This window comes from Melanaphis sacchari, unplaced genomic scaffold, assembly GCF_002803265.2.
Source record: "Melanaphis sacchari strain LSU unplaced genomic scaffold, SCAv2.0 Contig80_pilon_pilon, whole genome shotgun sequence".
NCBI lineage: Eukaryota > Metazoa > Arthropoda > Insecta > Hemiptera > Aphididae > Melanaphis > Melanaphis sacchari.
Window position 1 is genome coordinate 470397 of NW_020271570.1, and position 23896 is coordinate 494292.

The 23896-nt window shown below is 26.4% G+C and overlaps 4 protein-coding genes across 8 annotated transcripts; 2 read left to right on the forward strand and 2 right to left on the reverse strand.

Annotated features, from left to right (window-relative positions):
* Positions 1 to 184: 184 nt before the first annotated feature.
* On the reverse strand, positions 185 to 2894 carry LOC112602008 (peptide chain release factor 1-like, mitochondrial). The gene is made up of 7 exons (XM_025349918.1): positions 2461 to 2894; positions 2284 to 2369; positions 2019 to 2202; positions 1770 to 1933; positions 702 to 819; positions 507 to 643; positions 185 to 415 (listed from the first exon to the last, which is right to left on the reverse strand). Exons 1-7 carry the CDS (start codon positions 2762 to 2764, stop codon positions 206 to 208), a joined length of 1203 nt encoding a protein of 400 aa, XP_025205703.1. The 5' UTR covers positions 2765 to 2894; the 3' UTR covers positions 185 to 205.
* A 3078-nt stretch (positions 2895 to 5972) lies between these two features.
* LOC112602019 (neuroglian-like) lies at positions 5973 to 15776 on the forward strand. Of its 4 annotated transcripts, XM_025349932.1 has the most exons (20): positions 5973 to 6171; positions 8253 to 8366; positions 10123 to 10252; positions 10321 to 10436; positions 10517 to 10710; positions 10791 to 10924; positions 11000 to 11161; positions 11244 to 11434; positions 11563 to 11838; positions 11909 to 12089; positions 12167 to 12258; positions 12331 to 12611; positions 12673 to 13041; positions 13115 to 13349; positions 13414 to 13532; positions 13652 to 13838; positions 14040 to 14307; positions 14379 to 14549; positions 15179 to 15351; positions 15560 to 15776. In XM_025349932.1, the coding sequence occupies exons 2-20, from the start codon at positions 8291 to 8293 to the stop codon at positions 15589 to 15591; spliced, it is 3387 nt and encodes a 1128-aa protein (XP_025205717.1). In that variant the 5' UTR covers positions 5973 to 6171; positions 8253 to 8290; the 3' UTR covers positions 15592 to 15776. The 4 variants fall into 4 exon arrangements, with proteins under 4 accessions (XP_025205717.1, XP_025205718.1, XP_025205719.1 ...); XM_025349933.1 differs by lacking the exons at positions 15179 to 15351; positions 15560 to 15776 and having other exon boundaries at positions 14040 to 14324; positions 14379 to 14519; XM_025349934.1 differs by lacking the exons at positions 15179 to 15351; positions 15560 to 15776 and having other exon boundaries at positions 14040 to 14324; positions 14395 to 14519.
* A 1323-nt stretch (positions 15777 to 17099) lies between these two features.
* LOC112601977 (protein FAM98A) lies at positions 17100 to 19664 on the reverse strand. Of its 2 annotated transcripts, XM_025349884.1 has the most exons (3): positions 19601 to 19664; positions 19330 to 19521; positions 17100 to 18777 (listed from the first exon to the last, which is right to left on the reverse strand). In XM_025349884.1, the coding sequence occupies exon 3, from the start codon at positions 18765 to 18767 to the stop codon at positions 17277 to 17279; it is 1491 nt and encodes a 496-aa protein (XP_025205669.1). In that variant the 5' UTR covers positions 18768 to 18777; positions 19330 to 19521; positions 19601 to 19664; the 3' UTR covers positions 17100 to 17276. The 2 variants fall into 2 exon arrangements, with proteins under 2 accessions (XP_025205669.1, XP_025205668.1); XM_025349883.1 differs by lacking the exon at positions 19601 to 19664 and having other exon boundaries at positions 19330 to 19580.
* A 297-nt stretch (positions 19665 to 19961) lies between these two features.
* LOC112602016 lies at positions 19962 to 23343 on the forward strand. The gene is made up of 2 exons (XM_025349930.1): positions 19962 to 20143; positions 20252 to 23343. Exon 2 carries the CDS (start codon positions 20291 to 20293, stop codon positions 23189 to 23191), a length of 2901 nt encoding a protein of 966 aa, XP_025205715.1. The 5' UTR covers positions 19962 to 20143; positions 20252 to 20290; the 3' UTR covers positions 23192 to 23343.
* The last annotated feature ends 553 nt before the right edge of the window (positions 23344 to 23896 follow it).

A 23896-nucleotide genomic window follows, 5' to 3' on the forward strand; every position in this document is an offset into this window, starting at 1 on the left:
ATAATATATATATAATAAAGAATTATTATTATTTATTTAATAACATGGTATAGAACCATTATCTTCTATACTATTATCATAATATAAAGAAAAAAAGAAATAACTATATAATAGTTTATTATTTTTATGACACCAAAAATATTATTTACAATTATGCTTCAAACTTAACTAAATAATTTTCAGCTCTACGTAAATTAAAGAACATTTATTTTTTTTCAGAAATACTTTCAATAAATTCATTAAAGAGTATTTTATTTGCTCTTTCTCGTAATTCAATGACTACTTTATCTAAATATTCTCTGCCTTCTAAAAACCCGACTAAATTATGAAAATTTTTAGAAAGACGATGATCTGTGATTCGATCTTGATTAAAATTATATGTTCTAATTTTCTCTGATCTTGCACTAGAACCAACCTGATTACAACATAATATCAAATAGTAATTGTAGTTAAAAAAATAATTATCACAATTTGTTTAATCTATAATGTTATTTTTAAGAATTTACTTGTTGTTTTCTAGCAGATCTAGTCAACGATTGTTGTTGCTCAAGTTGTTTTTTATAAATTATAGCTCTTAGTTTTTGTAACGCTATTTTTCTATTTTTAATTTGTGATCTGTCTGTTTGACACTCAACTACGACACCTGATAACAAGACAAAATTACAAAAGATAACATAATCCTGTAATGAAATTATTTTTACCTGTTGGCTTGTGGTGCATTCTTATAGCACTGTCAGTTTTGTTGACATGTTGGCCCCCTGCACCAGATGCCCGCTTAGTTTCTATAATCAAATCTCTATCATTAATCACCACATCTAACTAAAATAAAAAATTAAAGACATTAAATTAGTTGAAAAAAAAATAAATAAATAAATAAGAAATTTAGTATTAATATTAAAATAAATAAATTTGAATACTAATTAATTAAATAGTTAGATAAAAAATATGTTAAAAATAGGTTCTACAACTCAGTATATATAAATATATTAACTTTTTATAAATTTATAATTGTTATGATACAGTTAGTGACATGAATGCTTTGAATGGTAATTTATATAGTAATAAAATATTAATAATTTAATAGTCAATCATGTGATGTTTTATAATTTTTAAATTATAAATAGAGAATCATTATTATTTGCATTCACATTCATACTGAGTTTATGCACTATATTCAAGATTGAAAATGTCTGCATTTCAAATCAAACTTATTAGATTAAATTTTAATTTCATATTTGGAGAGTTAAGGCATATTTTGTAAAATTTTGGTATATAATCAAATCATTTTATCTCTTGATTCTGGAAATTAGAATTTTTATTTATTACTTAATGTAAAAAAAAAGTGTATTGTGAATTGATGATTAATTGCTATTTGATAAGCAAAATTACTATAAATTAATTTTTTTAAGTTCTATAAAAATTATTTGTTGTTGTTTAGTATTTACACTAAAAGTTTAAACAGTTATCTTATTATTTTGGTTGAATTGTTTTAATGATTCTACTTTTATTTTTTTTTAACTTAAAATATATTTTATTTTAAGTATTTAATTTTGTTACTAAAAACTGAAATGATGATTTCTTTATTTTACTTCAATTGTAATAAAAATTATTAAAACAAAAATACCTCATTTTTTTTTTTTTTAATAATATAAATGTATGATTCATATTGAAGCAAATTTTACAATTATTTGTGTATATTGATGCATATATTAATGACCCATTTGTTTTGCATATTTCTTTGATATCTTTAATTATAAATAATTAATTACTTCAGTTGGCTGAGGTAATATGGCTACTGTTACAGTACTAGTATGAATTCGTCCTGATTTTTCAGTTTTTGGAACACGTTGAACTCTATGTACACCACCTTCATGTTGCAGCAAACTGTAACAATCACTGCCTGAAAGCATCAGACATGCATGACGTATACCTCCTATAAAATCACACATGGATACATTAGATATACCATTAGTAAAATAATATTCAATATATGTTTCTGAGTTTATCTAAATATTTACCCATTTCAGTGTGACAATAATCAGCTACTTCACTTTTCCATCCTTTATAGTGTGCAAATGAATTGTACATTTCAAAAAGTTCCTGTGTGAATATCATTGCTTCTTGACCTCCAACTCCAGCTGTTATTTCTAACATGATGTCTTCACAATCAAATTCCTCATTGGGCACTAATGAATTAAGAAGCTAATACAAATTGCACGATTATAAATATTGTATATTTTTTATGATTTAAGCATTAGGTTGATTAAGTACTATGACACATACTTCTAGTTCTAGTTTTGTCAATTGCTCTTTGTGAGACTTTATTTCTTTTTGTAATTGTTCACCGAATTCTTTGTCTTTTTCTTTTTCTTGATTAACAAATACAATACTATAAGTCATAAATATTTAATATTTAAATAAAAAATATATTTTGTACGAAAAAATATACGTAATACTAACCTATATCAAATTCGTTAAGTGATTGTAAATCGACTTTTAATAAACGTATAGCAGATATTAACGCAGACACATTAGGTTTAGACATGTTTTCTGAGTAATCTTCTGATATAAGTTTATTTAAATATGATCGTACTCCTGAATTTCCTAATAGCTCAGTAGAAATTCCATTGTCCACCGTAGTCAAAGAAGAATATGAACGGCATACTAAGAATTTATGACTTGAAAGTGTTGATTGAACACTTTTAATTGGCCACAAGGTTCTATTATACAATCTGATTATATATCTGCTATTAAAGAACTTCATACTTGACAAAGATAGCAAAATACAAACGACATGCACGATTTAAACTAATCGTTAAATGTAAAAGTATGTATTAAATTTACCGAATAAAATGTCATTATTGTAATTTAACATTCATATTTAATTATTTACAATTTACAGTCAATAACTAATAAACTATATTATTCTTTATCAAAATCTATTTGAAATTGAAATAATCTTATGATAACAACGTAATACTGTTTGCGGCTATCGCTATAGATAATTATTATCTACACTCTACAGGACTGCTGACTGCTGACATGATTATGAGATAACGATAGTAAGGAATACTGTGATACTGTGCTAAGTTTGCTGTTGTGCAGGATATAAAAACAAATTTTCGTCAGACTAAGTACTTTAGTGGCTACAAAGAAGTTAATAGGTATATAGTTAGTACTTCTAGTTAGCTGATGTGTATCAAGTTTTTTTTTTATTTTAAAGTTTAAAGTTTAAAGTGTTTAAACACTAATGATCTAACCTATCACTTATCAGCAAAGATGGGCAAGTTAATGAAAATATTTAACTCAAGTTAAGTTAAAAGAGCACAAGATCGATAAGTTGGAAGTTAACCGTTAACAAATTATAAATTTAACTCGACAAGTTAATATTTAATATAGAAAAAAATACTAATTTAACTCAGTTTAAAAAAAGTTAATCTATTTTTTTTTAATTAGCATGTAAATCACATAAAGAATGACTACCTATATTTTTCTAATTTACTAAATCATAAAAAACAATTTAATTTTTGTCATAATGATTGTTGTACAGTGTAAATACCCTTTTACGTTACATGATATATTATTTATTTATTTAAACTATACACATCTCAAATTAATAATTTAACAAATATCATTTTTTATATGATACAGCAATTGAAGATCATAAAACATTAAAACAATACAATTTATAATTTATAATTTTATTAAAAAAATGTCTAATATCAACTGCAAAAAGCTAAGTCATTTCAACTGTCAATTAAACTCTTGAAGTTCATAAGTTGATTAGAAAATAAACTAACTAGTTAAGTGAAAAAATTTAACATTTTAAGTAGTTAATGTCCACCTTTGCCTATCAGTATAGCAACAAAAGTGTTAATGTGTTACACAATATACATATACGATGTATTATATTTTTACTTTTAAGTATTAATATGCTATTAAAACAGGAAAATAAAAATGAATGATCCAAAATGAACACACGAGTACACGACTCCGTAATTAAAATATTTAGCTTATGTCGTTGATCCACGCCATTCACTACTACTATGAACTGTCTATTAAAATATGATGATTAGTGAATACAGCCGGCGAAAGCAATTGCCAGTTAAGTTCCTCAGTGATACATTACATTAAAGCAGGGACGTTTTTTTGGGTGGAATAGAGGCGATAGGGCAGAAATATGTATCAACCCAACCCAACTTTAGATTTTAAAGTAGTTTTGGACGGCTGCCAGTTCCACATTACAGACCGAGATGAATAGTTTCATTTAGTGGGGATAATGAGACCTCTGTCTTATTTTAAAAGCAGTCCGATGGGACAGTGTCCAATTGTTGCCGTTATTTTAAATAATAAAATGTATTTACATATATTTTTGTATCCAGTCCAACGGAAGAATATACCGCGATCCTACGAAAATCGGTTATCCGCGCGCGATACCCTGCCATCGAGAATGGTTCCACCATGGTGGGATGACTCCGTTGACTCGTGAAGATGCACAAAATAAATTGCCGAGTTCTCTCGCTGACACAGGACTAGTTATACCAGTCTGGTATAGACGTATGAGGGGACGTGCATAAAGTTGGTGTGTGTTGTGTGACAGAAAAGGATTATTGCATACATTATCGTATGTACTTGAACAATAATATGATAATATTGAATAGCATCAGTTATAATTATGTTATATTGGAAATCATAAATAATCATTTACTTTTACCACACAATATTGATTGTTCTATGGTTTTATTTCTGTGCAGTGGATATAGTATTTTCAAAAATGAAAAACAAGAGAATATCCACTAATAGTTTAAAAATATTTTTTATTAAAATAAAATATACAATATTTACAATATACTTTATATTCGTATGTTATGTTGTTAGTTAATAAAAAATGTTTTGTTGTAAATATGAGAGAAAAATTATCTAAATTAAAAAATATGTAAGGTGGCAAAAGTAATTCAATAAAAATGTAAGTAGAAACCTGGGTCCTGACTCTTAGATGCGAACGTAGCGTAAGTAGAATTTTTAAGCTACTTACTTGGACGAGTCAAAACTTATTTTACAATCAATTTTTTAGAAATTACTTTTTATTTATTTTCTTTGCAAGTCCAGACTCGGTTAACATAACCTTTCACGTGTGATAGCGTTAAAATTGATTTTTGGTACCAGGGCCTCATAATATAGAGACATGTTTCAAGAATGATTTTTTCTATAGGGTTGTCTATCTAAAACGCCTAGCGATTAATTATTGTATTATGATAATAATAAATTTAATTTGTTTTATCTTATAACTTTTATTTGATAAATATATCTTAAACATAAATAGTTGAAACTAAACTATTATATTATATTACTAAACATTACAGATTAAATAATTTCTTAAAAAATTGTTAACCTACTCTATTGAATAAAAAATTCTGACTACATCACTGATAAAATTTCTATTACCTATAATAGCGTTTTGATTTCTATAGTAATATGTACCTATAAGTTATAAAATTGTTTGAACGCTAATGCACTCAAAAACAATAAATTACGCACTTAACAGTTAACATGACGTAGACAAAATACAATCATATATTTAAAATTAGTAATTTAATACAGTAGGTCATTTCAGGCATAAAGATTGTAGAAAATGACCCCTCCTTAAATGACATCACTGACTACTTATAGTTGTTTTTAAAATTTGGTCAGTAGAAGTGATTACATTAGTTATATTCAAAATTCAAGTAAAAAAAAAAAAAAAATTATTATTTATTATGCTTTAATTTAGACTGCAGTACGCAAAAAACTGTTACGCTACAGTAAAGAATTCGCATATTTATAAAACAAAACTGATTATGAAAATAACGAAAACATATACTTCCTATATTATATTATTATCAATTATATTATAATATGACAGTCTGAAAAAATTCTGAATTTTTAAAGTAATATCTTATTTGTTGTCGTTCAGTTGATATGTGTGCGCACGATTTTCTTTCGCTCCGTTATCTCGTGTACTTAATAGTAAAACCGCACTCTTGTACATTATATGGTTGAATTACCGTACGCCAATATTTATGATCGACTAATAATAATTTTCGTTAATATGACATAAACTCAAATTTAAGCGCCCAGGCCTTTGTGAAACGTCGAAGAAACCAAAACATTAATAGTATACCTTATTGTTCGGTAAGAATAAAAAAAAAAATGTTATTACTTTAATTTTGTACCTACTTCACATCATGGCATCAGAGGTGTACTTGCGAAGTGGAAGGGTCCACTGAGTCTGCAGGACCTCCCTCATCCCAAATGTATATTCAATAAGCAAAATTATATTAAATTTTTCGTTTTTATGCGGTTAGGTACCGAAATTTATGTATATTTTTTAACGTTTAACGTAAATAAAATGCTTATTAACGCAAGGTTGCCGCAGTTTATCGTCTCTATTGTTCTCGTGTTATTACCTTCCTCCTGTTTTTTGGAGGGTTCTCGAGATCGTGATTCAAGAATGTGATCAAATAGTAAATACACCGTTACACAAATTATATAGTAACATAACCTGTACTAAAAATTAGTATTTTAGACATGCACCTTACCTGATTCGCCGCAGTGAATACTTATAGTACGTTCCTGGGAGAAAGGTATAAGATGACATAAGTTACGATACGATTTAAGGAAAACTTATGTTTAAATAAGAAAAACAACACTGATTTAAATTAGAAAAAGAAAGAATTCCAGTTGTCGCTCGCAGAGTCTTGTGTGTATGTCGTGTGGTGGTTTTGGAAAAAAGGCTCCTGCTCGCTTGTCTGGTGCGCCCGCACTCATAATTTTTATCGGTGCTCATGCACTCGATAGTTTGGCTGGTGCTCATGCACGCATAGCTTGTCTGGTTCTTGTGCACTACCGAGAGAAGACGACCTGGTCGAGCCAGCCAGAGTCGCAGGCGATGCCATCATAAAAAGGACTCAGCGTTTTTTCGAAGAAATAGTCTTTCTTCTATACGACACAGAGCTTCATTATACCATGGCCCGCCTTCGATGGCTAACGAAATTGGTTCACACGCTTTGCGAGATATTGTCACAACTCATGTGTCAATTCCTTTGTGATCATATAATAAAAGTCGTTTTCTTTCATCAGCGGCAAAAGGATGTTTTTAGGGTTTAATCTGCGTGCGACAACTTGACCGTTAATTTATTTAATTGAATTTTATGTATATGTAATAAACAATGATATGTGAGCATATAATTACACTAGTTTAAGTCAATATCTATTCTTACGATTTTTTCAATTTTTGTGTTCTCACAATACTGTAGTTGTGCTGTGCACGCTAACACAGCTGTTGTGTTGCTCGGTTTTCTGTCGAATTTACAACAATCTACAGTTCGTGTAAGGGTTTAAGAGTTCACATGAGTTCACGCAGGTTAGGTTAAGACTATAGCCATCATATATTTTCCTCATTAGTTTGTTTTAATTGTCTTACATGGCTATACTTATAGCAAATAGATATCAATTTGCTAAGTGTTCATATTTTTAATTGGATTTTTAATTGTAATATATATATATTCTGCTTTTAAATAATTACTTATATAATATTACTAATACATAGTCATTCTTTAATAATTTGACAACATTTCTTTTAATATTTTGTTTGTTGAGAATATTAAAATTTGTAAAATTATTGTAGTAGGTAACCTTATTTATATACTTAATAAGATTGTAGCACGAAACGAAAACAACCTGGGAATGTGTGTGATGTATGAATATTAATAATACAGTCAAGTCTATCGGTGACGGACAATAACTGCGAAATGGGAATCGTTCGTCGTCTCAACGTACATTATCGTAACATTACAAACATATATATATATATATTTAATATTTTGATTTATGTTTGACCAAATGCCTAATCAATAATTTCATGTTTTTAATTTTATATTTAAATTTCTTTATGTTTTTTGTTGGTTTATTGTTAGTCCTTGTTAGCACTAATTATGCTTTTTACAAATAACTATTACTACAACGAATATTATAAAAATGTTAAATACCTTTTCGTTAAAAAATTATTTAAACTATAACTTAAATTATTAATTTTTAAATCATCGTACCTATAATATTACAATATGATTAATGATTAAGTACCTATTTTTTTTTTTTATTATTCGAAATAGGCCTTGACAGCAATGGTTATTGACTAACATTTTATATAAAAATTATTTAATATATTTAATTAATAATATAAAAATCAAAACTATTTATTTTATTAATTTTAGCTTATTTAGTACATTATTTGAAATTTAAGTAAATCAAAATGTACAGAAATTCTCAATATTTGCTGTGTTCAACTACATTACTGTTTTCGTTTTTAGTAGTTACTACATCTATAAGTAAGTACACTTTATGTTTACATTATTAGTTAATAGTTTACTGATTTAAAATTAGTACAAGACATAATGACTAATTATTGTATTAGGAGACTTATTTGCAAGTTACTAATAAAAAATATTATTTTTTTTTTTTTTTATATAGATATATAATCTAAAAGTAATCACTGATTTGCGGTATACCGTCAATTTATCATAAGCAATTGACCGCAAACAATTGATCGCAAACCAATTGATCGAAGAATAATATTTTCAGTAATAATTTTTAATTTGAATAAATTTGGCACAACTCTAATTACGTGTATGGTTAATAATATATTTTTTCATCTTAGATTAAAAATGTTTAAAAAAATTTTGTATGATACATAAAAATTAAACAAATTAAACTTACAATTTAAAATTATGGTTGATCGCAAACATAGTTATATACTTGTAGGTAATTGCAGGGTTATTTTAAGGCAAATAGTATTTTTTCATAACATTATTCGGTCGTTATCGATCAAGTATTATATAACATTATACTCGTACCCTGTTTTATCCGCCCCCCCCCCCCCAAAAAAAAAAAATTACCTAAATAGAGCAGCTGCAATAAAAAAAATTGTACTATAAAAGTATAAATATTGAAGATTTTCTTTGTGGCATTACTTATGATTTTCAATTGCAAGCTTAATATATTTTAGTGTTTTTAATTATTATATACCTGCCTTTATGATTTATTATTATTTTTTTATATTCAATTAAATGTACAAATTTTATCAATTTATATAAAAAAATATTGAATATTATAATTTAAAATTTTAAGTTTAATTTGTTTGATTTTTATATACCTAACAATATTGTTTTAAACATTTTCAATCCAAGATGAAAAAAATATATTTTTAACCATACATGTAACTATAGAGTTATGTCAAATTTATTCAAATTAAAAATTATTTCTGAAAATGTTATTTTCCGATCAATAAAATTGCCGTGTGGTAAATTGTAATTGCGATCAATTGTTTGCGGTCAATTGCTATTACGATAAATTGACGCGTATCCTTGATTTTTATCCATTATTCCTATCAACTTATAGTTTTTAAATTCAATAAGTAGTCGTTATCATAATAATATAATATTGTATGTTCAAATAAATAATGTATTCTATAATTTTGTTTGATTTTTTTTAATTTTAATAATTTGTATTGATAAATCATATGTTAAGGTATTGTAATACTATAATGTTTATTTTTATTTTTCTGAAATTTTTCATCATTTATTTATAACTTATTAATTAATATTTATTTACTTAATAATTTACTAAAATGTATAATTACTTTAAATAAATAATTTTAACTGAATTTAATTAACATTTTAAATAAGTTTCTACTTTTATTTCAATGGAAGGAGATGAAAAAAATGGTTACATAATAAGCCGTAAGGTGAGGTTAGGTTAGATAAATTAAAGTTAGTAAAATAAAGAATCTTGAGGGGATCTATGCTCCATAATCCATATCACCCTCCCCCCGTGAGAACGCCCATGAATAGATTACGGAACAAGTTTCGTATTAATAGTTTCCGTGTTTCTTTAGTAATAGGTAACTAATAAGTTATTCACAATATATAATTATGTGATGCGTAAAAAATTAAGTTCCATATTGTGAAATGAATAACATTTCTATAAATTTCACGAAATTAATCTGAATGTCTAATTGGTACGACATATTATATGATGTAGGTATATAAATATAATTTATACTATTATTAAATAATTTAATTCTAGTTCAATCGCCACCAAATATTGTTAAAGAACCATCTGTTGATGAATTACTATTTCAAGTAACTACTGATCAATACGAAAATGATAAACCATTTATAATCGATTGCGAAGCAGAAGGAGAACCTGCTCCAAAGTATTATAAATAATTTATTTATAAATCGTGTGCAATACATTTTTGAAAAATTAACGATTTTTTGAAAGATATCGTTGGATGAAAAATGGTAAGAATTTTGATTGGCAAGCATATGATGACAGAATAGCTCAACAGCCTGGCAGTGGTTCACTCATTGTTACTAGACCTAGAGATGAAGACCGCGGTAGGTCTATATTTATTTTTAAAATATTAAAAAGCTTACTATTTATGTATATCTACTTAATAAAAACTATATTTTTTTAGGACAATATCAATGTTTTGCTGAAAATGTATGGGGTATAGCTACTTCTAAATCTGTGATGGTTGTGAAAGCTGAACTAAATTCATTCGATAATGAACCGAACATCTATATTGACGCTCAAGAAGGTGAGCCATTTAAACTGACATGTCATCCTCCAACTGGGTGGCCTAAACCAATTGTAAATTGGATAATAAGGGTAAATGTTAACAATAATATTATTTATCAACAGTGTATATTTTAATATATGGTTAATGATTATTTTTCATATACATTCAGGTAAAAGATGGTGGGATAAAAACTGCTGACAGCAGTAGAATGACGACAGATCCAGAGGGTAATCTTTGGTTTTCGAACGTAACACAATATGACGCTAGCTTTACGTATTATTGCTATGCTAAGTCGTTGATAATGTATAAAAAATTTTAACATTATAATTAAAAAAATTATATTATAGGGTAACAGTCTAACTTAATTGTTATTATTAGGAGTGAATACAAATTAAGCAATCCTGTAAATGTGAATGTCATTAAAAATGCTGAAACATTTTTACAAAATAAATATCCACCTATTCGACAATATGTATCCAGGAGGAATGAAGTTGCATTGTTAAATAAAAAAGTTGAATTGTTTTGTGTTTATGGTGGAACGTATGTAATCCCTACTCTTATTAATTATAATTAGATAATGAGTCAATATAAATGTAATTTTTTTTCCACATATAACTTTCAGTCCATTGCCCCAAACTATTTGGCTTAAAGATGGAAAAGTTATACAATTTAATGAACGAATTATCCTAGGAAATTATGGCAAAAGTTTGACTATACAGAAAGTAAATTTTAAAGACGGAGGAAATTATACGTGTGAAGTTAGCAATGGTGTGGGATTATCCAAATCGTATAATATTCTACTTGATGTCATGGGTAGATACTGCAATAATAATAATAATATACCTATTTATAGCAACTATAATAATATACTATTATATGATTAATTATTGTTATAAATAAATACAAACGTACTAAATAGTAAATACAGTTTTAATTAACAGCTGTACCAATTTTCACTGTTATTCCACAAATCGTGGAAGGAGGCGAAGGAGAAACTGCTGTTATTAAATGTGAAGCAAGTGGAAATCCACAACCATCAATCGAATGGATTCATAATGGTCGTCCACTGAGTGAAGCATCACCAAATCCAAGACGCTTTGTCACTTCTAATTCTATTACAATTACATCATTGACCAAGTATGATACTGGAAATTATGGTTGTAATGCTACTAACAGCATTGGATATGTATACAAGGATGTTTACATTAATGTATTAGGTATGTTTTAACGAATAATTAATAAATGTATTATGATATTAATAACTATTATATAATATTATAATAATAGCTTTAGCTCCTGAAATCACTGAACTTCCACTTAATATAAAAACGTTTGACGGTAGTAGTAATACTGTAATTAAATGTAAACCGTATGGAGTACCTAAACCATATGTAAAGTGGATAAGAAACGGTATTGAATTAACTGGTGGACAATATACAACATTAGATAATGGCAATTTACAAATAAGGTTATTTAAAAAATGTATAGGATTTCAATTCGAGATTATACTACCTATACTTAATCTTTAATTTTTTTTGTTTTCAGTAAAATTAGTTTTATTGATGCTGGAATTTATACTTGCATTGCTACTAATAACTATGGAACGGCAATTGCATCTGGAACACTTGCTGTTAAAGGTGCACAATTTAAAGTGTATACATTTTAGTACCTACCTACTATACAGTTAAAATAACCACAACTTTTTGTAGAACATACAAAAATTATCGCTGAACCTGAAGACAATGAGGTGGTTGCCGGATCAGTAGCAACATTTCATTGTATAGCAACTGCAGATCATTCTTTACATCTTAACATTGATTGGTTAGTTAATGGTGAACCCATAGATTATGACACCCAACCTCGTTTTGTCAAAACTAATGACTATTCTTTGATAATAACTAAGACTATTGAATTGGACTCTGGAACTTACACATGTTTAGCTAAAACTGAGTTGGACCAAGTAACAGCTAATGCCACTCTTATCGTTCAAGTAAAGATTCATTAATTATGGATTAGCTTATTATAATGTATATTCATACATAATTTATTAGGACAAACCAAATCTGCCAACATTATTGAAAATCACTTGTAATAAAATAAATGCAGTTGTACAATGGCAACCTAACGGAGATAATCGTGCACCTATACTACGTTATACTGTTGAGTACAATACCAGCTTTGAACCTGGCACTTGGTTAGTTGCATCAGATAATATACCAGCAACTGATCTCAAGTTTATTGTACAAATGACACCATGGGCAAACTTTACATTCCGAGTAATTGCAATGAACAAAATTGGTAAGTCGAATCCATCTTTACATTCAAGTGCTTGTACCACACAGCCAGATGTACCTTTTAAAAATCCAGAAAATATTGAAGTGTATGGTACTAAACCGTCTAATCTAGTTATTAATTGGACAGTAAGTAATTATTTAATTTAAAAAAATTAAGTTATTTGATGTAATTTTAAACAAAAAATTTAATAACATTAAGCCGATGCCTAAAATTGCTCATAACGCTCCTGGCTTAAGATATAGAATTTATTGGAAACAAGATATGCCCAACAAAGCTTGGAATTTAAATGAAACAATGAATTATACTATAAATGAATTAGTTATCCCAAATCAACCAACATACAAACGTTATAAAGTAAAAATAGTTGCATTTAATGAAAAAGGCGAATCTAATGGATTTCAAAAAGAAATCATTGGATATTCATGTGAAGATGGTAAATTTACTTATATTTGTTTATTGATGCTATTCCTATTGTAACTATCCAAGTTATTTTACAGTTCCAATTGATATACCAAAAAATTTAACTGTTATAAATGTTACTGGAAGTAAAAGTGCCATATTGAGTTGGGAACCTGTGTCGCCGGAATCTGTAAAAGGAAACTTTAAAGGCTACAAAGTAAATTTATCTACATATATATTATATTCTTTTACATTCAAGTATTTATATTTTTTATTATGTAAATATATGATGTTTTATGGTTAATCATTAAAATAATGTGATGTTTAATAATATAGATCCAATTTTGGGCTGAAAGAGATGGAGAAGATAATAAGATTGAAGAAGAAGTTAGTTTAGACAAAACATCAGTGGAAATTAAAAAATTTTTTCCAAATGCTAAAAATTTTGTATCTATTTTTGCATACAATAGTCGTTTTAATGGACAACATAGTCCACCAATATCTTTTAATACACCTGAAGGAGGTACTTAATGAATTTTGTAATATTTATTACTTTATTTAATTTAATTCATTAATTTAATGTTATGTAGTATTATTTTTTTAAGATTCATAATTTGACATGTATGTAATAATTTGTATATATTTATATATATATCAAGATGGAGTTATAAATCATTTTATTATGTATATAAATTACTAAATAGGACAAAATTGTATGTTTAAGTCCCTGAGCCAGTAAATGGAGTAGAAGCTAAACAATGGGGTTCTTCTGCAATTTTGTTAAGTTGGCAACCACCAGATGAAACAAATGGAGTATTAACAGGCTATGAGATTTCTTATGAATCAATGACTCCACAAGGGGTTGGAGAAAGGGCACAACGTCCATCTATTACTAATCCTAAGCAGACTACTGCTAAATTGACTTCATTAAAACCATCAACTAATTATCGAATTTACATTAAAGCAACTACAAAAGTTGGTGTTGGTGAACCGTACGTAAATAATTTATGTAGGTATTTTATATTATATTTGAAATACTTATATTACTTTTTTCTCTCAATAGATTTTTTATTGAACAGCAAACCAAACCTCCTTTACCAATAGATACTGAACTAGATAAGCCAGTGTTCAATTATGTCCATAAAACATATAATAAAATGTTTGATACAGTTCGTATTTTGTGGACACCAAACCTTGATGGAAACCCTGGATCTCACTTCTTTGTGAAATACAAGTAAAATTATAAATTTATAGCTGACATCTATATTCAAGGTAGTTTTATCAGTAGTAAATGTGAAATAAGGAATTCAGGAACATTTTTTTTGGAAAATATAAAAATGTTTAATTTTAAAACCTTACTTATTTTGCTTTATATTTATTAATGAAGTCAAGCAAATAGTAATTTATTAATTATATAATTTTAACATTTTAATATCATATTATCTAGGACAAAATACTTTTTTTAAATGTTTATATGGAACTATAGAGTATTTAATGGATGTAATGAATATTTTTAGAAAAAAACAACTATTATTTTAGTATTAGATGTATAATATACATAAACATTTGTATTTAAAATACTCTGCACTAGATTATTAAATTAATTGTATATTGATGTTTGATAATGATTTCATCTTTCTTATATAAACAAAAAGAGTGAAAAATGAATAGTTTAAAATGTTTAAATTATTAATTACGTTTACTAGATATTCCTATCTTATATTTTCCAAAGTAATGTTAATACAATTAATATTTTTCGAAATAATGGGTGTTCATAATACTTATTTATGTATATAAGTATAAAAAAATTTGAAAAAAGATAAAAAGTACAAAAATAATGTTAATTAATAAATTATTTTATAGGCTTAAATCTGATCATTTGTACGAAGAAACTAAACATGAATTTGATAAGAATTTTATAGATGTAAAAGGTTTGAGACCAGGAAAATTATATGAATTAGTTGTAGTTGTTGTTGATGGAGATATCATGCAAGAATCAGATATTTTTGAAATTGAAGCTTCAAGCAATGTAGCTGGTAAATTATTATAAATTCATTTTAATAAGGCTTTTGAAGCATTATATATTATAGTATTATTACTATTTTTTACAGAAGAATGTACTTCTTCTGCTGATATCAAAAATTATTCTATATCAGACATATTTTTAGTTTTTTTTTTTTTTAATTTGGCAAGGATTATAGTAATGTGTTTAATAATAGCTAATTGTTGCATTATTTTATCCAGGTACCATAGAAGCAGAAGAAACAACTGCATAGTTATAAATCCATTTAATTAATAAGAAATCAATTTAAAAACAAATAATTTAATTCTTGGGAAATCTAAGTGATTTAATTACCATAATATGTTTTTACCTATCATTGATTAAGTATTTATTTTATTAACTATACTACTTACCTATATGATTAAATTAAATATATTCAAAGATGGTCAAGTGTAAATAAACGTCATAGAATATATATATAATAATGCAATAAATAATAATAAGCTCGTAATTTAATTTTTTGTTTTCTGCTAAAATTTATTATAAGTCATGTAACATATTTTTTTATTTTTTGAATCCTTATTGTAATTATTTTCCCCTTATAGTTGATTTATTTATTCTTTCTTTTTATATTATGGGTACAATGTACATCTATTTTTTATAGTAGTTGTAGACTAAAACTTCTATCTGACAATCTAACTCCATAGTTATTTAAATATTAATATTTTATTGTTTTGTGTTTAAACAAAGGACTCATGTTATCTTTAATCGAAAATTTACATCAATAACCAAAAGTTTATTTATTTAGGGCGTGAATGTTTTAAAAAACAATGAAACTAAGTATATAAAATAGATTTAAAATTTGAGAATGAATATAAATTTTATATTATTTAAATATTTTAATTGATTCTTTAATTTTTCAATTTAAATTTAAAAAAATCTTGTTACTTTTTTTTAAAAATATAATTAAGTTAATGCTGTTACAATTGTTGCCTTTTTGAACATCGATATCAAAAATTACCAGTATTCAATAACCTTTTTCTTTACATTTATAATCCATAATAGCTAAAATTATTATTATTATTTTCTATTTATTGTATCTATATATTTAATATTGTAGTCTAGAACAGTTTTTTTCAATCAATGTATTGCTGAATAAGTTCATATGTGTCACAATCACAAAATACGAGTAGATTAAATGGCACAGAATATACAAACATTTTTGACATTAATTGTAAAAATGTATTAGGTCATTGATAAAATTTCTTTGTTGATTAAAAATAAGTTATCTGTTATTGACATATTTTACACATTTTATATTACCAATTCAAATAAAATATCACTCATTATTCTTATATTTTTAATGTGTGTCATAAAAGTACGAAATGTTTTAATTATGTATTGTAATACATAGTACAAAGGCTGAGAAACACTAGTCTAGAAATATAATACCAACAATATTTCATAAAAATTAATAAATCTTAATGTCAAGATTCTTGAGCTTCCATTAATTTTTTTGTCAAATAATTAACTAAACAATATAAAATAAAAAAATAATCAAAGGAAAAAGTATAGGCTGCTATTTTAGTTCTTGATAAATACATTTTTATTCATAGTATGTTTAAATTTTACAATATGCATCATATATGAATTAAAATTATTTTTTATACTATTAAGTTTATCTTTAAATATCAACATGAGGTTTGATTTTTAAATATTATAATAAACATACTTGATACCTTAGAAATACACAATTATTTATTTACTATACAAGTTGTAGTAATTAGTTATACTAAATAGTAAATATATTAAGAAAAAATCAAAGAAAATATATTTTTTAATTGTATGAATATACAAAATCATAAACCTACTTAGAATTAATAGTTTAATTTTATTAAAAACAAAGGGGTAAGTTTACAATCATATTAATTACTTAGTAATAAATTTTAATCAATCAGTTTAATAATTTCTTTGTTGATTGTAATATGTTTGTCCATTATGACCTCTACCTCGTTTGGAATAACCACGTTTATTTGTGTCATTATATTGTCTATTATTGCCATCATACTGATCTTGACTATTTCCATAATGAGGTTCTTGACTCCACTGTCTTTCATTTGAAGTACCTTGAAATCTATTATTATCATATCCCATATTTTGATGGGTTCCTTGACTATAATTATCATACGTCCTATTTTGCCCTTCATGAAAATTTCCGCTATGGTAATCCCTGGACTGATTATTGTTCCAGCCACCTTGCACTCGTCCTCGTCTATTGTTTTGATGAAAATTTCTGCTTTCATTACCAACACTGATTGATTGAAATCCATCAGTCATCTGGTAAACATTAGATCCGCCTTGAAAACCACCGGTGTTTGAGTTTCTATATGGTTGATTATCTCTAGTTTGTGAACTTCCACCTCGACCTCCTCTATTGTTGAACTGTACACCTCTATTTGATTGACTACCTCTACCACCTTGTGATTGTGTTCTTTGCTGCCAACTAGGCATTTCAGGAGGCGGTGCTTGTTGCTCGTTTGGTCTTCCACCTCTATCAGGCACCTGACCAATCATAACTTTGTTAACTGATGAATTTGTATTTTGAACAACTAATGTACTAGAAGTTTTTTCAACAATTGCCAAATCATTTCTAGCCGATAGAAAATCAGATATACAAAAATTAGGTAATTTGTTAATTATATTTAATTTAGTTTGGTAAATTTCATCCAATTTTTGTTTCTTATTTTTTAGTCTGTCGGGCCATTTAAATGATTGTACTGTTACGTCAAGTCTTGTTAATGACATTTTACTTCGTACGTTAAATTCTTCATTAAGAAGTTCTATACTATTATTAATGTATTTCCATTGTTCACTACTATATGAATTAGAAACTAATGACTTTCCAATTAATGCAGGTGGAACAGATATTAGAAGTTCTTGCAATTTTTTATTAACTTTTTCGAATAAAGAAGTAGTGCTAATATCTTGAGGTGGCTTAGGTAATTTTAAAGTCATTAAGATCTCTTTAACATATTTAGATGTATTGCTTTCAATTAATGTTACTTGCATATTACGTTTGGTATTAGTGGTGCTAGCATTTAATATTCGAGATGCTCTTAATTCACCAATTAAATAATCTAATAAAAGTAATTTGTTTTCATCTGAATTTAAACGATCTTCAAAGTTACCTGCAACAAGATTGTTATAAGAACAACCAGATTCTTTTAAGAAACTACTAACTTCCAATAAAAATGAACTAGAATCTGCTTCAGTGCTTATAGAATTTACATGTTCTTCTAGTCCTAATAGTATCTGAATTTCCTTGGTTATCCACTCAACTAACTGAGTATACTTAATAGATTTTGGTCCACCAGTAATTAATTTTTTAAATTCTTTAGCAGAAATGGATTTTCCTAAATTTCTTAAATCTTCCAAAATTAATGTTTCCATTATTATTTACCTAAAAATAAAAAACATATTAATTCACAATAAATAATAAGCTCTATAATACTTAATAGTAATTGTAACTCCTTAATCAAATTAGTTAATTATAATATAAACATTGACACAGATAACTGGTTAAATGATTGTTAACTGTTTGTAAGAATAATACTATTAAAACCATATTTTTTTTGAGAAGACTACGTATAAATTTTTCTTTAAAAAAAATAAAAATAAATAATGTTTAATTATACAATTTCTATAGGCATAAGATTTCATATTTTGGAAGAAATGGCTGTCTTAACATTTTTTTTTTATAATTTAAGTATATTTATCTATCATGCTTTAATAATAACAACAGAAAAATTAGATTAATATATAGACTATAATCGTATATTTTATGTTCTTCAAAGATAAAATTCGAATATGGTACTGAGTGCATTAGAAAAAAAACTGTATACCGAATAATTTATAATTGAATAAATAGGTAAAAAAAGATAACTATCAAAACTGAACAGTTCGAAAACAGAAATAATACAAAATAATGTTAGAGCAGAATAATATAACTTACGACTTGAGCACCAAAACACGTTTGTACTTGAAATGTTGAGAAATAATCACTGATCACCGGAATTTGTGAGTGAAATAACTTATACGACAGTAATTATTATTGGCAGTAGAAAGTTAGTAATTTATCTGAAGTCGGAAAGCTTGGTGACTGCCAAACTCTATAGTCGACTATAGATAATAGAATACAATAAAACTGTAACAGTCATTTATATTATGTTATACTTCAAAATATTTAATTATTATTATTTAATTTTTAACTTATTATTACTTACTATCAAAAATCAGACGGTAGTACGGTACAAAAAATGTTATCAATAACATTAATGTTATGGAATAGAAAAATATGTAATCAATATCGGGACGGGATCAGTTACCTCAGTTACCCGCGGCATTAGATCATAATAATATACTATTTAATTAAAAAAAATATTTGTTAGTGTGTTTATTTCTATTAGATATTATACTATGTTGTTTTATGAGTCTAAATCGTATAAATAATAATAATAATTATTATTATTTCGTCGTATTCTCGTGATATTTACTGATATTTATTTTACAGTTGATGATGATTGTAGAATTTGAATAGAATTATAATATAATAAGATTGATGATAATTATTGTGGTTACGATTGTACATACCGTGATTGTGGTTTTGTTTCTTGGCAGTTATCTATGTGATAATTTTGAATTTACTATTTTTTGTTCACTGTTGCCTGTTGAAGTTGGTTGAACGATGTATTTTATATTTTTCATAACAATATAATATATCGGATATGTAATTTTCTAATTAAGTGAACACCTTAATATATATAAATGTGAGTATTGTGTAGAATATTTCTAGTTCTGACTATGTATTTTGTAAAACAATATTTGTAAATATTTTATTCAGTATAATAACGTAGTGTTCATATTCTATTGAATAGGTCAGTACGTGCATAGCATTATATTTTGAAAATCAAAAAATGGCCCTAAAGAAATCTTTTGTCAAATTGTTCGAGAAGTCTGGCGAGGTCGGTCCACAACCAAATTTGCTAAAAATGCTTAAAGAAAAATTTCTTGAAATGAATTGGAAGGAATTTTCTAAATTGTTCATTGATTCAACTATGTCTGTTATGATTTCACAAACAACCATAAATTGTGTAACTATCAATAACATGATCAAGTTTGCTGCTAATGGTGTATCTATGTTGTCTGAATACTCTACCAAGGACGGTCGTAGTGGCTTGTATTTGATATCCGAGATTTTTCAATTATGCCGTAAGTATGGAAATGCTAATGATAAAGTTATCAGATGGAGATTTTGTCTATTTCTTAACCACTTATTGAATCACATGTCAGAAGGAACAATATTATCTATGGAACTGTGTGATGTTGCAACAATGTTGTTGTTTGAACGCTTGCAAGACAAGAAACCAGAAGTTCGAGCACAAGCTGCATATGCTCTACATTTGTTGCAAACATCAGACGATTCTAAATGTCCAATTGTTAAAAAATTCATGTTTCATATGACTTGCGATTCTAGCATTGAAGTTAGGATAGCTATTGTTAAAGGAATTGCAATGTTTAGCAATGTTGTTGAAGAAATGATGAAGAATACAATTTTTGATGTTAGTGATAATGTCAGAAAAGAAGCTTACAACCGTTTTTTAGGATATCCATTTTCAAGGTTATCATCAAAGCAAAGACAAACATTATTGGAAAATGGTTTTGAAGATAAAAATGAATCTATTAGATCATTAGTAAAAAAACGATTTTTGGAAAAATGGCTTGATGAATGTAATAATGATTTTATAGTGTTTTTGAACAATTTGGGAGTTGAAAATGAAGTTGTATGTGAAAAAGCTTTGAATATAATATTTGAGACCTATTATGATAGTCAAGTTCTGGATTTAATTAACAAATATTTAAATTCAGATACACGAATGATTACTTTTGATAAATTAACTGTTGAAAAAATTTTTCTTTGGAAGTGTGTAGCAAAATACTTAACTACTGAGAAAAAAATTGAATTAGCTCGTAACCAAGGACATATTGATGATTATTACATAGATGTTTTATTACCAGATTTGGTAAAATTTTCTGATTATATACGTGAATATTATTTTAATTCTACAAATAGTAAAGAATTTATACTGACACAGTTGTTGGATATGAGTAGTACATTTGCTATAGACGATGTCGGGGCTGAAAGTCTAAATAAACTTTGCTTAGATTTAATATTAGATGACCAGTTATCTGTAAGACCAATAAAATCTATAGCAGTATTATTCGGTTTGACTTTTAAAAGTGGTCAAGATCTTTTAAATTATGTTAAAGAAATCTTAAATAAAATTCAAACAAGAATAATGGATGTATACCCTTTAATTGATCAAGTGGGCCAAAAAGAAGTGTGTATACATGAAATAGAATCAAAAACTATTAAAATTCAAGAGTTAGAATTTGATAAACATTCAAATAAAGATGAATTAAATATGTTATTATTTAAAGTTAAGAAAATAAAAAAACAGTATAAAAAAATTAATGTGTTGCCAGAAGAAGAGATATTAGTAGATATGGCTGTGAAAAATATTCTTAAGGTTTGTGAACTGATTTTTCAAGTTCAACAATTACCAAAAGTTGGCACTGAACTTTCCCTATTAACAGATATTATTCAGAACATTGTTGTTGAATACTTAAATTGTTCTATGGTAAAAATACGAATGGAAGCAATTCGTTCTCTTTCACCATATTTGTTGGTAAATAATGTTCAAGCAGCCAAAGAACATATAATTACTTTATGCGCTGAAATAGCAAGTCCTTTGACTGATAGACATTTGATATTCAAAGTAATGTTTGAATTGTTCTTGCGTTATGATCTTGGAACATTTGGTGTAAATGATGACTTGGATACAGGTGAAGAACATGGAGAAGACTTTAGCGTTGCTAGTGTTTTAAAATTACTAGTTAACTGTATTGATTATGAACTAGATGATAGTAGCTTTAAGTCAGTTGTTGTAAAAGGTTTTTGTGACTTATTGATATTTAAAAAAGTCAAGTCTGTCATTTTATTGTCTAAACTTTTGATATTATGGTTTAAACGTGTAACACGTGATGCATTCATTACATACAATCATTTGGCAAAATTCTTTACATCTTATGTGTTTTATATTGATTCAAGTAGTATTGCAATGGCCATGTGCTATGTTCCAATGTTAAAAGAGATTGATGATCACAATTTAGCTGAAAAATTGGATATTAAAATGGATGAAGTTAACACAACTTTAATTAATCTAGCTCGAGGACACATGTACAGGAATCAAAAAAAGGCTATTAATGCTCATGGTGAACTGACATGTTCCATACTTGATTATTTATTAGACGAAAATCAGCCCTATACAGCCATGTTAGTAGATACTTTATATAAGTTAGAAATTGATTTTGATAATAATGAATTAGTAAACAAAATTGGTCTAAAATTGACACGTGTTATTAAATATTTAAAAAATTTGGATGATAAAAACAGTTCAAAATATTTGAAAAAGATTAAGAATAAATTTGATCCAATCTTAAGGAAAAAAGAAACTTGTACAAGAAAAAACAATAAAAAAGAAGCTGATGCCACTGAAATGGATAAAAAGCAGACTCAAGTACCATTGACCATCAACTCAGATCTGGACTTAAATGAAGCTCATGATGATTTGTTTGCACAAGAAAATATAATTATGATTCAAAGTAGTGATGATGATGATGATGATGATGATGACGACGATGACAGTATAGATGGGTTTACAACTACAAAACTGGATGCAATGAAACGTATGTCAGAAGTTTTCAAAAAAAGTTTTAATGTAAATTCATATGAGTCAACTTCAGATAGTAATTAATTTAGTTTATTATTTTATTTTTAAATAAATATAGAACTGTTAGATTTAGTTTTTGTACCAGTTATAACACAAGACTTCCATGTATAATTTATAATTAAGAATTTTTTAATAATATTTATCTCATAATTTGATTTTTAAATATTCAATGAACAAGACAATGCCTTTATATACAATAAGACATATAATTAGATAATTATTCTTTATTGAACATAATTAATGTCTTGGTTCTTAGTTAATTTTATAATCTTAAATGAGTTCAACGTTGAAGTAATGTGATTGAATTAATAAAATTATTTTGTTTATTATTCTTGTATATTTACTATTTTTAATGAATTATTAAAATATTTTTTATATATTGCTTAAAATGGAATTGTTTTAATTAAATTGAGGCAATGGTTTCTAAACTGTGCACCATTGCCCAATTCATATAAAAATAAAAATATATTAACAATTTATTGTCATTATTTTTGTTAAATTAAATTAGAATTTTATAATAACTATTTGTCTATTAATTATTAATAATAGTAATAGCAATTTTATATGATAAGCCATTCATCAACAAAGTTATGTTCAGATTTTTCGTCCAACTATTTATAGTATTTCGTATTCATTTTATATTCACATTCCTTTAAGTACTCACAGTAGAGTACCGTGAAAAATTTTTAGCTTCAGAGTTAAAAAAATCAAACTAAACTAAAAACTTTG